General features: G+C 32.5%; 1 protein-coding gene across 1 annotated transcript in view; it reads right to left on the reverse strand.

The window, feature by feature from the left end:
- Window positions 1–4,145: 4,145 nt before the first annotated feature.
- calcrla (calcitonin receptor-like a) overlaps window positions 4,146–12,988 on the reverse strand; it is a 61,946-nt gene continuing 53,103 nt past the window's right edge. Inside the window, exons 12-15 of the mRNA NM_001004010.2 lie at window positions 10,911–10,952; window positions 6,252–8,208; window positions 5,720–6,201; window positions 4,146–5,653 (exon numbers count right to left, since the gene is read on the reverse strand). Of these exons, the coding sequence (NP_001004010.2) occupies window positions 7,990–8,208; window positions 10,911–10,952 (261 nt within the window). The 3' untranslated portion in view covers window positions 4,146–5,653; window positions 5,720–6,201; window positions 6,252–7,989. The remainder of the gene's footprint in view (window positions 5,654–5,719; window positions 6,202–6,251; window positions 8,209–10,910; window positions 10,953–12,988) is intronic.

Consider the following 12,988-nt stretch of genomic DNA (forward strand, 5'->3'; position numbering starts at 1 on the left):
AGTTAAGTTAATTTATTTAACACACTAGCTGTGGACACTAAATAACTTGCCTAATAAATGTACTTATTAAACTTATTTTATTCAATACCTTTTAAATATATATATATATATATATATATATATATATATATATATATATATATATATATATATATATATATATATATATATATATATATATATATATATATATATATATATATATATATATTAGGGATGTAACGGTATCAGAATTTCACGGTACGGTAATACCTCGGTATGAATGTCACGGTACGGTATTTATTGAATCATTTACAGGAAAAAACAAAACTTATGAAAATACTCCAAAAAAGTGCCAAAAGTGTCAATGACATACAAATTAGTCATCTATCTGTAAGCTTTAAAACAGGAACTTCAATTTTAATAACAAAAAATATTAAACCATGTAAAAAAATTAAGTTTCAATTTAGTAGTGTTGAAAACTCATCACATTCAACATTTAATCACTCACTCACTTAAATAGAGATGGGTTTAAAGGAAAATTATCATATAAATATAATCTGGTAAAAGCTGGTATCTCTGGGTATTTACAATGTCCCCTGCAACAGAAAAAAAACCCTCTCATTTGGGACTGAGGTTTCTGGGACAAGAGAGATATGACTTGGTTGACAGCAGTGGGTAACGTTGTGCATTGTCTTTCCCCCACTTGAGAGGACAAGCCATGAGTGAGATAGAGATCTCATGTCTGCATCAATCTGAACAGTGTGCTGTGTTTCTGCAGTCCCCATGACTGATTATTAGTCCTATTCCCCAACTTGCAGGCACGTGCACACACAGGGCTCAACCTGTGCAGTGCACATGCCCTTTTTAGTCTACGATAGAAAGTTCCCTTCCAAAATGATCAAAAGTGCCCCCGCGACATACCCACCCTCCGTCCCCGCTTTACAGTACGCGCGCGACAACACAGCTGATAAGAACTCGCGCGACAACACAGCTGATAAGAACTCACGCGACAACATCACTATTCAGTACGCGCGCGACAACACAGCTGATAAGAACTCGCGCGACAACACCACTATTCAGTACGCGCGCGCCGACAACACCCGCTTTAGGGTTTTCCAGCTCTTTTTAATCCCCGCTTCTAGCAGCACACTCCATTTCCGCATTACTGGATCTGTAGCGACAACAGACTGCAAGGGATTATGGCCAAGCCTGGGCTGATGGGAATTGTAGTTTCCGGTACCTCCCGTTCGCTTCATTCGCCTGAGCAAATTTTCTCAGAAGACCTATAGTTTTACCGAGTCATGCGACTACGGTAATATCGAAAAAAATTTATATTGCGGTATGACGGTATTTACAATACCGTTACATCCCTAATATATATATATATATATATATATATATATATATATATATATATATATATATATATATATATATATATATATATATATATATAATTTCTCCGATACCTAGATTGCACCTCTGCACTAGAAGTTTGGCCAGAGGAGAAATGGCTGTGCCCAACTGAGCCTGGCTTGGGACTTGTGGAGCTGCGCATCGAGGGATTTTCTCTTTAGTGTTTGGACTTTCAGCAGTGAAAATTCCACCAAACTGAACTGAACTAAACCACCCACTTTGAATGTTATCACTCGATTGAATGAGCATTATCAGGGTTTATCAGCTGACATGGGTCAGTTGGGGGCCTTCTGTGCCTACTGGTAAGCTCAGAAGGCTGTTATCATCCATCCACATGGTTAATCAGGTATACTAATAGAGAGGACTCCAGACCCAGATTTGTTTTTACATTAATTTGACGGTTGGGTTTGGGGTTGGAATAGATGTAGATGGTAATGAAATACAATTAATAGGAAATTTACTTAACAATATAAATAATACACATGGTTAATCAGCTATACTAATGGAGAAGACTCCAGATCCACATTTGTTTTTACAGTACTGTAGTGACGGTTGGTTTTAGAGATGGGGTGAGGATAGACTTTAATAAAATACAGTTAATGGGAAATTTAATAAATAATAATACTCGTTAACTTCCGGCCACAGCTGTACGTGATCTATAGCTGATTAACTATGTGGATGGATTGATAACAGCCTTCTGAGCCTACCTGTAGGCGCAGAAGGCCCCTACTAGACAATAACTATCAGCAACCACAGATAACGCCTATTCAATCAAGTGATAACATTCAAATTGGCTGACTAAACTGAACTTTAACTCTGAAAACTTGACTGGCACAGTTTCACTTTACAAGAACTTCCATGTTAAACTGCTATGACATGAATTACATTGTAAAAGCGCTAAAGAAATAAAGATGAATTGAATATGTTTTTTCTCGTCAAGTCTCTTTTTTCCACTTATTTTTCTGAATTAATATTTCAATAAATGCAGCAAAAGCTAATATTTACAATTTAAAAGAACTGTTATCACAATTTAAAAGAACTGTTATTACAATTTAAAAGAACTGTTATTACAATTTAAAAGAACTGTTATTACAATTTAAAAGAACTGTTATCACAATTTGAAAAGACTGTTATTATAATTTAAAATGACTGTTATTACAATTTAAAAAGACTGTTATTACAATTTAAAAAGACTGTTATTACAATTTAAAAAGACTATTATTACAATTTAAAAATACTGTTATTACAATTTTAAAAGACTGTTATTACAATTTAAAAAGACTGTTATTACAATTTAAAAAGACTGTTATTACAATTTAAAAAGACTGTTATTACAATTTAAAAATATATTACAATTTAAAATGACTGTTATTACAATTTAAAAAGACTGTTATTACAATTTAAAAAGACTGTTATTACAATTTAAAAAGACTGTTATTACAATTTAAAAAGACTGTTATTACAATTTAAAAAGATATTACAATTTAAAAAGACTTATTACAATTTAAAAAGATATTACAATTTAAAAAGACTGTTATTACAATTTAAAAGAAGTGTTATAACAATTTAAAAGGAGAGTGTTTTTTTACATTTTTTTTAACCATTCAGCCGATCTCCAGGTCTGACATGAGCACATTTAGCTTAGCTTAGCATAAATCATTGAATTGAATTAAACTGTTTGCTACTCGCTCAAAAAATGTTTTGGTAATTTTCCTATTTAAAGCTTGACTCTTCTGTAGTTACATTCAGCCCCTCAGTTAGTCAGCCCCTTTCTCAAATCAGTGTTCTTATAGATGATAGTTTTTACCATTTTTTTAAACATTCAGCCGATTTCCAGGTTCGTCATGACCACTTTTATCAAAGCTTATCAATCATTGAATCGATTAAGACTGTTAGCTACTCGCTCAAATAGGGTTTTGGTAATTTTCCGATTTAAAGCTTGACTCTTCTGAAGTTACTTTGTGTAACTACAGAAATGTTGCTATTTTCAAGGCCAACATGTCTAGGAACTATTTCATGATTTATGCTAAGCTAAAAGAGCTCCCGCTAGACATGGAGATTAGCTGAAGGGATTCAAATAAACTGTTTAACACTATGGAAAGTTGTATAAAAATATGGAGTGTTCCTTTAAACAGCCCTGTTGGATAAAACAATCCATTCAGCCAATCTCCAGGTTTGACATGAGCACTTTTATCTTAGCTTAGCATCAATCATTGAATCGAATTAGACTGTTAGCAAATCACTCGGAAAGCGTATGGTAAATATTCCTATTTAAAGCTTGACTCTTTTTTAGTTACTTCGTAAACTGAAGGAAAATGATGTCATTTTCAAGGCCAATATGTCTAGGAACTATTCAGTGATTTATGCTAAGCTAAAAGAGCTCCCGCTAGACAGGACTATTGGTTGAACAGTTTCAAATAAACTGTTTAACACTAGGGAAGTTGTATAAAAATTAAAGTGTTCCTTTAAACAGCCCTGCAGTCAGTCTCTTTCCCTGAGCAGTGTTCCTCTAGATGCTCTGGCTTCAGCTCGTATTGATAAAAGTCTGTTTTGTTCATAAACTTTGTTCCTAGTGTGTCTGTGTTCCTGAGAGCCTTATTAAAAAAGTGCTCGACTGAAGGCAGTTGAAGGACACGTTTGATGATGATCAAGACATTCTGAGTAAACGTCATTAGCTTTGCCCTTGAAATTTGAGCAAATTAACATCCTGTTTGGTGTGAATAGTTTGATAAGCTTTTATATTCTGTCCGTTCCCAACCCAGTGCTTTTAATGAAACACATTAACAGGCAAACAAGACACTTGAAGTAATCGTCTGTAATTACAGAATAATACAATACACATGATTGCAAGACTGCTCACATTGTATGAAATGTTACATGAGTACACCTCAAGAGAACAGAAGACAAATTACATTCAGAACATTTGCAGTGGTTGAGTTTAGATGCAGCATAAACACAATACACCCATTCTGATTTACTTTTACATTAAGAACAACTTTAAATACCAGATATAAAAAAACGACAAGCGAATATGTGTTTGCAACTAACAAACCAACATTTGAAACTGTCCTGCAGTGAGTGTATTTATAGTGAAATGCACAAATTATCACAAACAACACGACAAAAAGCAACAGTAATTGGCACATAATCATTAAAAAGAAATGATATTCAAGAAGAACAAAACGTTGTGTTGAAGTTGTAAGTAACCTGATGAAAAGGATAGTGATTGGCATTTGTTTACATGCTGTGAAGTGCTATGATTTGCAATATTAATACTGATTTCTTCTCAATCCAGAGTGAGATATAATGCACACAAAAGATGTCTGCAGTGTAAAGCGATATTATGCACACCCCTATAAAATATTCAAATGCAATTACAGCTGAGAATATAATATTTACATAATTAATACAAGCACATTCCCCAGTTTGCAGCATCGCATGTCAACAGTTGTTTGTAAGGTTTTTATATGGACAAAAGCACACATTTGTTCACCTCAAAAAATATCTGATTTCTGAACCATGTTGATTGGTTCAATAACCAGAAGCAGACCAAAAAATAAAATCACAGTAAGTATGTTTCTGTTTGTAGCGTTAAGTGGATAGATAGGAATTTAGCCCCATTTACAATATACTTGGTGTTAAAATTAATTTGTCAATCTGAACACAAAGGGAAGATGCTAAATACAAGAGGGAGCCGAGTTTAAGCTTGTCCACCTTTAATCGTTTCCTGATGTTTAGTGGAAAATATATTCAGCCAGATTGGTTTTTGTAAATGCATTCAAATAGGCACAAAAAAAAAAAAAAAAAAAAAAACATTTTGTGTAAATCATGCCAGCTTGTTTCACAATAATATATCAAAGGGGCAGAAAAAGACCACACAGACCAGGTCATAAATCCTGCCTTTAAATTAATCAAGAAAGTGGACAAAAGAAACATTGAAAGACCCAGTGTACACAGCAATGTATCTACATCTACTTGTGACGTGATTGATTAGAAAGCTTCTTAAAGTGATAGTTCACCCAAAAATGAATGTATCTGACTATTTACTCACAGCTACTGTAAGTGGTTATAAACTTTTATGAGGTTTTTTTTTATATGGTTGAACAGAAAAAAAAAATGTTAATTTGAAATATGTTAAAAAGAGGTAACCATTGAGTTTCTTAGTAGAAAAAACAAATACTATCCGCTAGTTTGTGTGACATTATGCGAAGGGGCTTCCGGGTCCAAACGCTCTATCATATATATATATATATATATATATATATATATATATATATATATATATATATATATATATATATATATATATATATATATATATGACTATCTGATAATGTTTTTTTCTTTTGGAAAAAGTCTTATTTGTTTTATTTTGGCAAGAATAAAAGCGGATTAAAATAATAATAATTATAATAATAATAAACAGTTTGAGGTTGAAATTATTAGCCCCTTTTAGCTATTTTTTCTGATTCTACAGAACAAACTATAGTTATACAATAACTTGCCTAGTTACCCTAACCTGCCTATACCTAATTAACCTAGTTAAGCCTTTAAATGTTACTTTAAGCTGTTTAGAAGTGTCTTGAAAAATATCTAGTCAAATATTATTTACTGTCATTATGGCAAAGATAAATAAATCAGTTATTAGAAATGAGTTATTAAACTATTATGTTTAGAAATGTGTTGAAAAAATATCTCCTTTCAACAGAAATTGGGGAAAAATAAACAGGGGGGCCAATAATGCTGCAATAATTTATATATTTATATATATATATATATATATATATATATATATATATATATATATATATATATATATATATATATATATATATATATATATATATATATATCCATACTTAATATCACATGGCCAGAAAGTGATTATTGTTAATAGTTATTTATAAGATAGAAATGCAGCAAGTTTAGAGACTGGTATTTTTATTGTATGTAAAATTCACTTTAATGTGTGATGTAATGTGATGGAAGTCAGTGGTTAGCATTTGTATATGTGTTAGTATTTGTATATATGTTAGCATTTCCAACATTTTTTTTTAATAGCTTATTTTGGGTTCAACGGAAACAAATATGTGACAACTTGTGAAGAGAGAGTAAAAGAAAGAGTTTTCCATTTTGGGTCAACTACCCCTATAACACAGGTTGTAAAAAGGGCCTTAAATGTTGTCTAACTTCGAGTATGAATTAGATATGGATTACTTTTTTCATCATACATTTTTCTTTTGTCCCTCTGAAATACTTAAAAGCATAGGTGTTCAGAACAACATGATGGTGAAATAATAATGACAGATTGATTTTTGGGGTTAACTATTCATTTTAAGCATTTCAAACAGTTTCTGATTGTCAGAGTAGTCTAAAACTTGACTTTAGGTAATATCGTAACATTAAAAGAAATAAACAACAGCCACATTATTTAAATCATATGGAATGTAAGTGAGTTTCTCTAGACTGGGTAAAGGTTAGAGTTAAAAACATCTTTAGAAATGAAAGAGTTGAATATGTGGAACCTTTTCTTTCAATTAGCAACACAGCTTGCTTCTGAATCCCTGATTTTGACACAAGACGATGATATTTCAAACACTAAAGGTGTGTTATAGGAAAAGCTGCAGAGTAACGTAGTTTAGGAAGTGGATTGTTGTACCTTATTTCATGAAAATGTAAATTAAATATAAAATACATGGCTGAACATTACAAATATGTTAAGAAATACAAAAGTCAAAAAGCACTGAAAGTGTGACATGTACAGAATAAATTGAATTGTGAAAATATGTATATAAATTAATTACATTGAGAAGTATATCTTAAAGTTATTAGCATGTGTTTGCACTAAATGGCAAAGTGTTACATAAATTACGTTCCAATCTCCAGGGCTATTTTTAGGAGACTCAAAAGTGGGAGTTTTTGAATTACTATGAACATATTTGTTATTTCTCTTTTGAAAATTAAGCTTGTACTTTAATTCCAACCAATAAATGTTGATAAGCGATCAAAAGTGATCATAATAAAATACAAATCCTTTAACAAAGTTTTTCCTGAATTTACTTTTCATCTTGATTAACAAAGATAATAGTACTATAATACTATACTAAAATCCCAATGAAATGGATATCAAATCATTATTATAAAAGAAAAAGCATTGGCTTTAGGGCACATTTCAGTTTTTATGTTTTAATATAGAGATTTTTGTGGTTTTTAGTAAAATATATATATATATTTGGATTATAATAATCCGATTTTTGTTATCATAGGGACAATTATGTAAGACAAAGAAGTGCATTACATATAAGAGCCAAATATTTACACTAATTCCACTGCAAACAGCAGTTGAGCAAACTAAAATACTGCAAAATACAAAGACAAGGCCAATAATGTGTTTGTACATTTAACATTAAACAAAGGTAGCAAAATGTTTTGTTTTTTCAGTGTAAAGTTTACGAGAAATGCCTTTACTCCATCCCTCGGAGAGCATGAGCAATGCACTATGGATAAAAAGGTCCACGTCAGTCATGTGGCAGTTTTTTTTTTTTTTTTTTCTTGTGTATATTCTGCATCACATTGCCATGTTGAGTGGCATCAGGCCAAGGGATTCTCTGGTTTTATTATGGCGTTGTCAAAGTCATGGTAGTTTTTGCCATTCAAGTGTTCTGTGTGTCCGTCAATGCTGTAACAGCCCTGAACCTCAGTTATGGAGGATGCAGTGTACGAAGCAGATCTCAGAGCATCAGATTGCGTGATGGTGCTTCCAAACTGAATACGGTACTGATTCCAGTGCCTTCTCAAAACCGCCTGGACCTGAGGAAGGCAGGATTTCAGTCAGCATAAATAATGCATTAGCCTTCAACAAATGTTAACCAGGTTAGTGATTTCAAATGTAGTTATAATGGGTCAGACATACTAACAGCTTGTGCACAAACAATCTTTTAACATTACTGTCAGGATTTACTAAAGACACATTGTGAAAAATTTATGATGAAAATGCATGTGAAGTTATTGCATTTGTTTTCCTATCACAGAGGCACATTTTCTGGGGGGAGAGAATGTAAAGGTGTCATAGAATAAATATCTGGATATGGCTGAATAATACGTTTAAACACCATTGTTTCCTCTACGTCATGTCAATTATGTTAGTGTAAATACATTCATTTATTCATTTTCCTTCAGCTTAGTCCCTTATTCATTAAGGGTCACCGCAGCGGAATGAACCGCCAACTATTTCAGCATATGTTTTACGCAGCAGATGCCCTTCCAGCCACAACCCAGTACTGGGAAACACCCATACACTCTCACTTTCACACACATTTCTACACTATGGCCAATTTAGTTCATCCAATTCACCTAAAGTGCATGTTTTTGCATTGTGGGAGAACATGCAAACTCCACAGAAATGCCAACTGGCACAGCTGGGACTTGAACCAGCAATCTTCTTGCTGTGAGGCTACAGTGTCAACCGCTGAGCCACCATTATATAAGTTAAATATATATTGATTAAATATCAAATTAAATATAAGAAAGTAAATTAAATATATATAGAATATATATTAATATAAAATGCAGGGCTGAACATTTATGCCAAGAAACACAAAGTCAAAAGCACTGAAAATGTAAAAAAATAATAATAAAAATAGTTATTAAAAAAATTTATTGTGAAATATATATATATATATATATATATATATATATATATATATATATATATATATATATATTTAATTGCGCTGAGTATATTTTAAAGTCAAATTGCTTATAACTTTAAAATATACTTCTCAGTGTAATTAATTTATATACTTCACTGAAATCATTGAATTACTATATTGTGAGTTATAACCTTTTTTAATGTATGAAATTATATAATGTACTACTTGAACAACAAATAATAACTTGACTACTAGTTGATCATTTGGTATCAGAAGTGGCTTATATGAAAGGCAAAGGCCTCTAGATTATGCTTATTTCACCAAAATAAAATATGATCTTGCCTTGATTTTTAAACATTTAATCAGGAAAGTAAGGTATGACTTTGCTTAGACAAAAGTCTTGTCACTTAATAGAAAGTATGTACAGTATAGAATATAATTAATATTGATAATATTAACTGATAATAAATTAATATTGTGCATGACTCCCATGAGCTTGGAGAACTGCATCTCTGCAATGACTCAAATAACTTATTAATAAAGTCATCTGGAATGGCAAAGAAAGCATTCTTGCAGGACTCCCAGAGTTGATCAGAATTTTTTGGATTTATCTTAAATGCCTCCTCCTTCATCTTACCCTAGACATGCTTAATAATAATCATAACTGGTGACTGAGCTGGCCAATCCATGGAGCTCCTTGACCTTCTTTGATTTCAGGAACTTTGATGTGGAGGCTGAAGTATGAGAAGGAATCTTTTCTTGCTGAAGATTTTGCCCTCTCCTGTGGTTTGTGATGTAATGGGCAACACAAATGACTTGAATACCTCAGGCTGTTGATGTTGCCATCCACTCTGCAGATTTCTTGCACGCCCCCATACTGAATGTAACCCTAAACCATGATTTTCCTTCACCAAACTTGACTGATTTTTGTGAGAATCTTGAGTCCATGCGGATTCCAATAGCAGATGATTGGGATGCAGTTCAACAGATGATTCATCTGTAAAATCCCCTTTTCCAAATGATCAACTAGAAATCAAGTTATTATTTATCGCTCTTACAACTGGGATCTACGACCAGACTTTGTCTTGTAGTGTATTCCACTACTGTGATATTGCTTAAATAACCATGTGGTAATGCAATCAAAGCATAAAATTAATGGCAAACTATTAGTCTGTCATCCTTTCTAAAATAATTAATTTGGGTTTTTTTATGCATTTTAAAAGCAATTCGGCAAACTATTAGACCAAATTTTCTAGTGTATTTTTCTAGTGTATTTCACAATAAAGTACAAAAACTGCAATAATAAACATAGTTCTGAAGTACAAATACTAAAGCAGAATGTTATATATATATATATATATATATATATATATATATATATATATATATATATATATATATATATATATATATATATATATATATATATATATATATATATATATATATATATACATACATACATACATACAGTATATGGATACTACTATAAGTTATTGTTAAAATAATTGATTTATTTTTGTTTTTACAATGTACCCATAATGCCACCCTTTCATTTAAGTACAGTATACTGGCTGTACAAACTGTGATATTATCCGTAAAAGCTTCTGCATGTCTCATTACCACAGTACATCTAAAACAACTCAACGCAAAAACAACATGGTTTGGACCGGTTCCCAGGTTCAGGCTTCTCATATGGGCACACGTGGACGTGTGCCAATGTTTTTAGGATTTAGAATTACACAGCCGATACAGAATCTCCATATCTGAGCATAGCTTTCAAGGAAAAGGATGTTGCACAATCCATAATTCCTTGCAGATAAACAGGAAATTTTTCATTTGAGCTGGTTAAACTCTTACCTCTCCATTGAAAAAGCAGAAGATTGTGGCCACCAGCAGTCCCTTAAAAACAAAATCATAAATGCGTTTCAGCATCAGAAATGGCTATCTTGCATTGCTAAACTACAATCTCCCACTTCTTCGCTAATAAGTTGCTGGTGTCGAATACATTTCCCCTTGTGTTTTTGACACATTCTGGCTGGGAGAGCTCTTGATGTGCACAGGGAGTCATCTGGGACAGCAAGCCGGTTTTATTGCATTATTCATTGTGCCGATTCAGCAAGGTCTAGCAGTACCAGCTGTCCGTGGCTTTTCCCTTTCCTTAACAACACTGCAAATTATTAGTTTCTAGCTGCTGAACACCTACCAATCTCTAAATAAATGTTTAGGAGTCAGACTTTATAGAGGTGTATATATATATATATATGTAAGTGTCATATATATATATAAGTGTCATAATGTCCTTATCCAGTTTACAAGTATTTTTTTCAAAAGGCTTTAAAATAAAAGTTTATTAAAGCATTAATCAAATCATACAGCTAATAAGAAAACAAAACATTTCAGTTTCAAAAAGGGTTTATCAGTTACTTTAAAAATACACTTTCACCTGTCGATATTTTCTCAGTCCTGTGTTATTTTGTTTTATGTTTTGTGTAATTAATGACTTTGCGATGTACTTTTACAGACTTTTATTCATGATGTGGTTTAATGGAAGAGTCCTGTGTAGAAAACTATCTTTGATCTTAGAAACAAGAAAAGCAGACAAGGTTGAGCAATTCAAAGCCGAATTTCTCCCCTCTGGCTATTAATGTTTCTCCAGAGCTTTGGGACTCACTGTTGTCATTTGCTTAGGTTTTTTTTAAGCAGCTAATGGCACAGTAAACTTAATTACTGCCTGCCGAGCTACTGCCGGTCATCAAGACAAAGACTTGTAAACTGAATTTCCTAACAATGATAATACGCCAATAGTCAAAACTGAACATGCCTCAAAGAAGTGAGATGTGAACTCTGCCAACGTTATCTCATGGCAATTCATGACTTTTTTATTCAGGAGCTAACTCGTATGAATTTGTACTCATTTGTACAATGTAGTGTGATTTGCTTATCCCACTTACGGATGGGTTTAGGCGTGGGGTTTAGTGCCATGCCTCCTTTTAAAAATGTTACTATTTCGGATATATGGCCGAACTCATATGAGTTCTTACACATTAACCACTAAACTGACAAAATGAGATCAGGCTGACTCTGCTTATAAAAGTGTGCTTTGCTGATACAACTGTCATAAGACAAACATCAATTTTGTTCTACTGACTTTGGTTTCAGTGAAAAATTTAGCTCATCTAAGATATTTATCTGGAATAAACACATGGTAAGGTCCAGGGGCGTCATGTATCAACTCTAAGTATGCACAAAAACTTTGTGTACGCAAGGTTTCACGCTCACGTTTGGATGCACTAACAATGAAATTAATGTGAGAATGTGCGTTGGTCAGTGCCAACTTCATGTCTGGCGTACGTGCATTTCTTGTGTGTGTTTGTTTTATTTCCATTGGCCACTCCTAGATTGCACACTACAAGTATGGCACCAACACATGTGAAAAACATTACTAATAATTTATAATGGATAAAATAGGTTAATTGACACAATTTATTTTTTTTTTTTTACCAATTATGTGATTTAGAATCCATCTATCCATCCATCCATCCATCCATCCATCCATCTATTAATTTTTTAAACACCATTTTAAGGACAAAATTATTAGCTCCTTTAAGCTATTTTTTTTTTCGATAGTGTACAGAACAAACCATCATTATGCAATAACTTGCCTAATTGCCCTAACCTGCCTAGCTAATCTAATTAACAGTTAAGCCTAGTTAAGCCTTTAAATGTCACTTTAATCTGTAGAAGTGTCTTGAAAAATATCTAGTAAAATATGATGTACTGTCATCATGGCAAAGGTAAAATAAATCACTTATTAGAGACGAGTTATTAAAACTATTATGTTTAGAAATGTGTTGAAAAAATCTTCTCTGTGTTAAACAGAAATTGGGGAAAAATAAACGGGGGTCTAATAATTCAGGGGGCTAATAATTCTGACT

The sequence above is a fragment of the Danio rerio genome, chromosome 9, assembly GCF_049306965.1.
Source record: "Danio rerio strain Tuebingen ecotype United States chromosome 9, GRCz12tu, whole genome shotgun sequence".
In the NCBI taxonomy this organism is placed as follows: domain Eukaryota; kingdom Metazoa; phylum Chordata; class Actinopteri; order Cypriniformes; family Danionidae; genus Danio; species Danio rerio.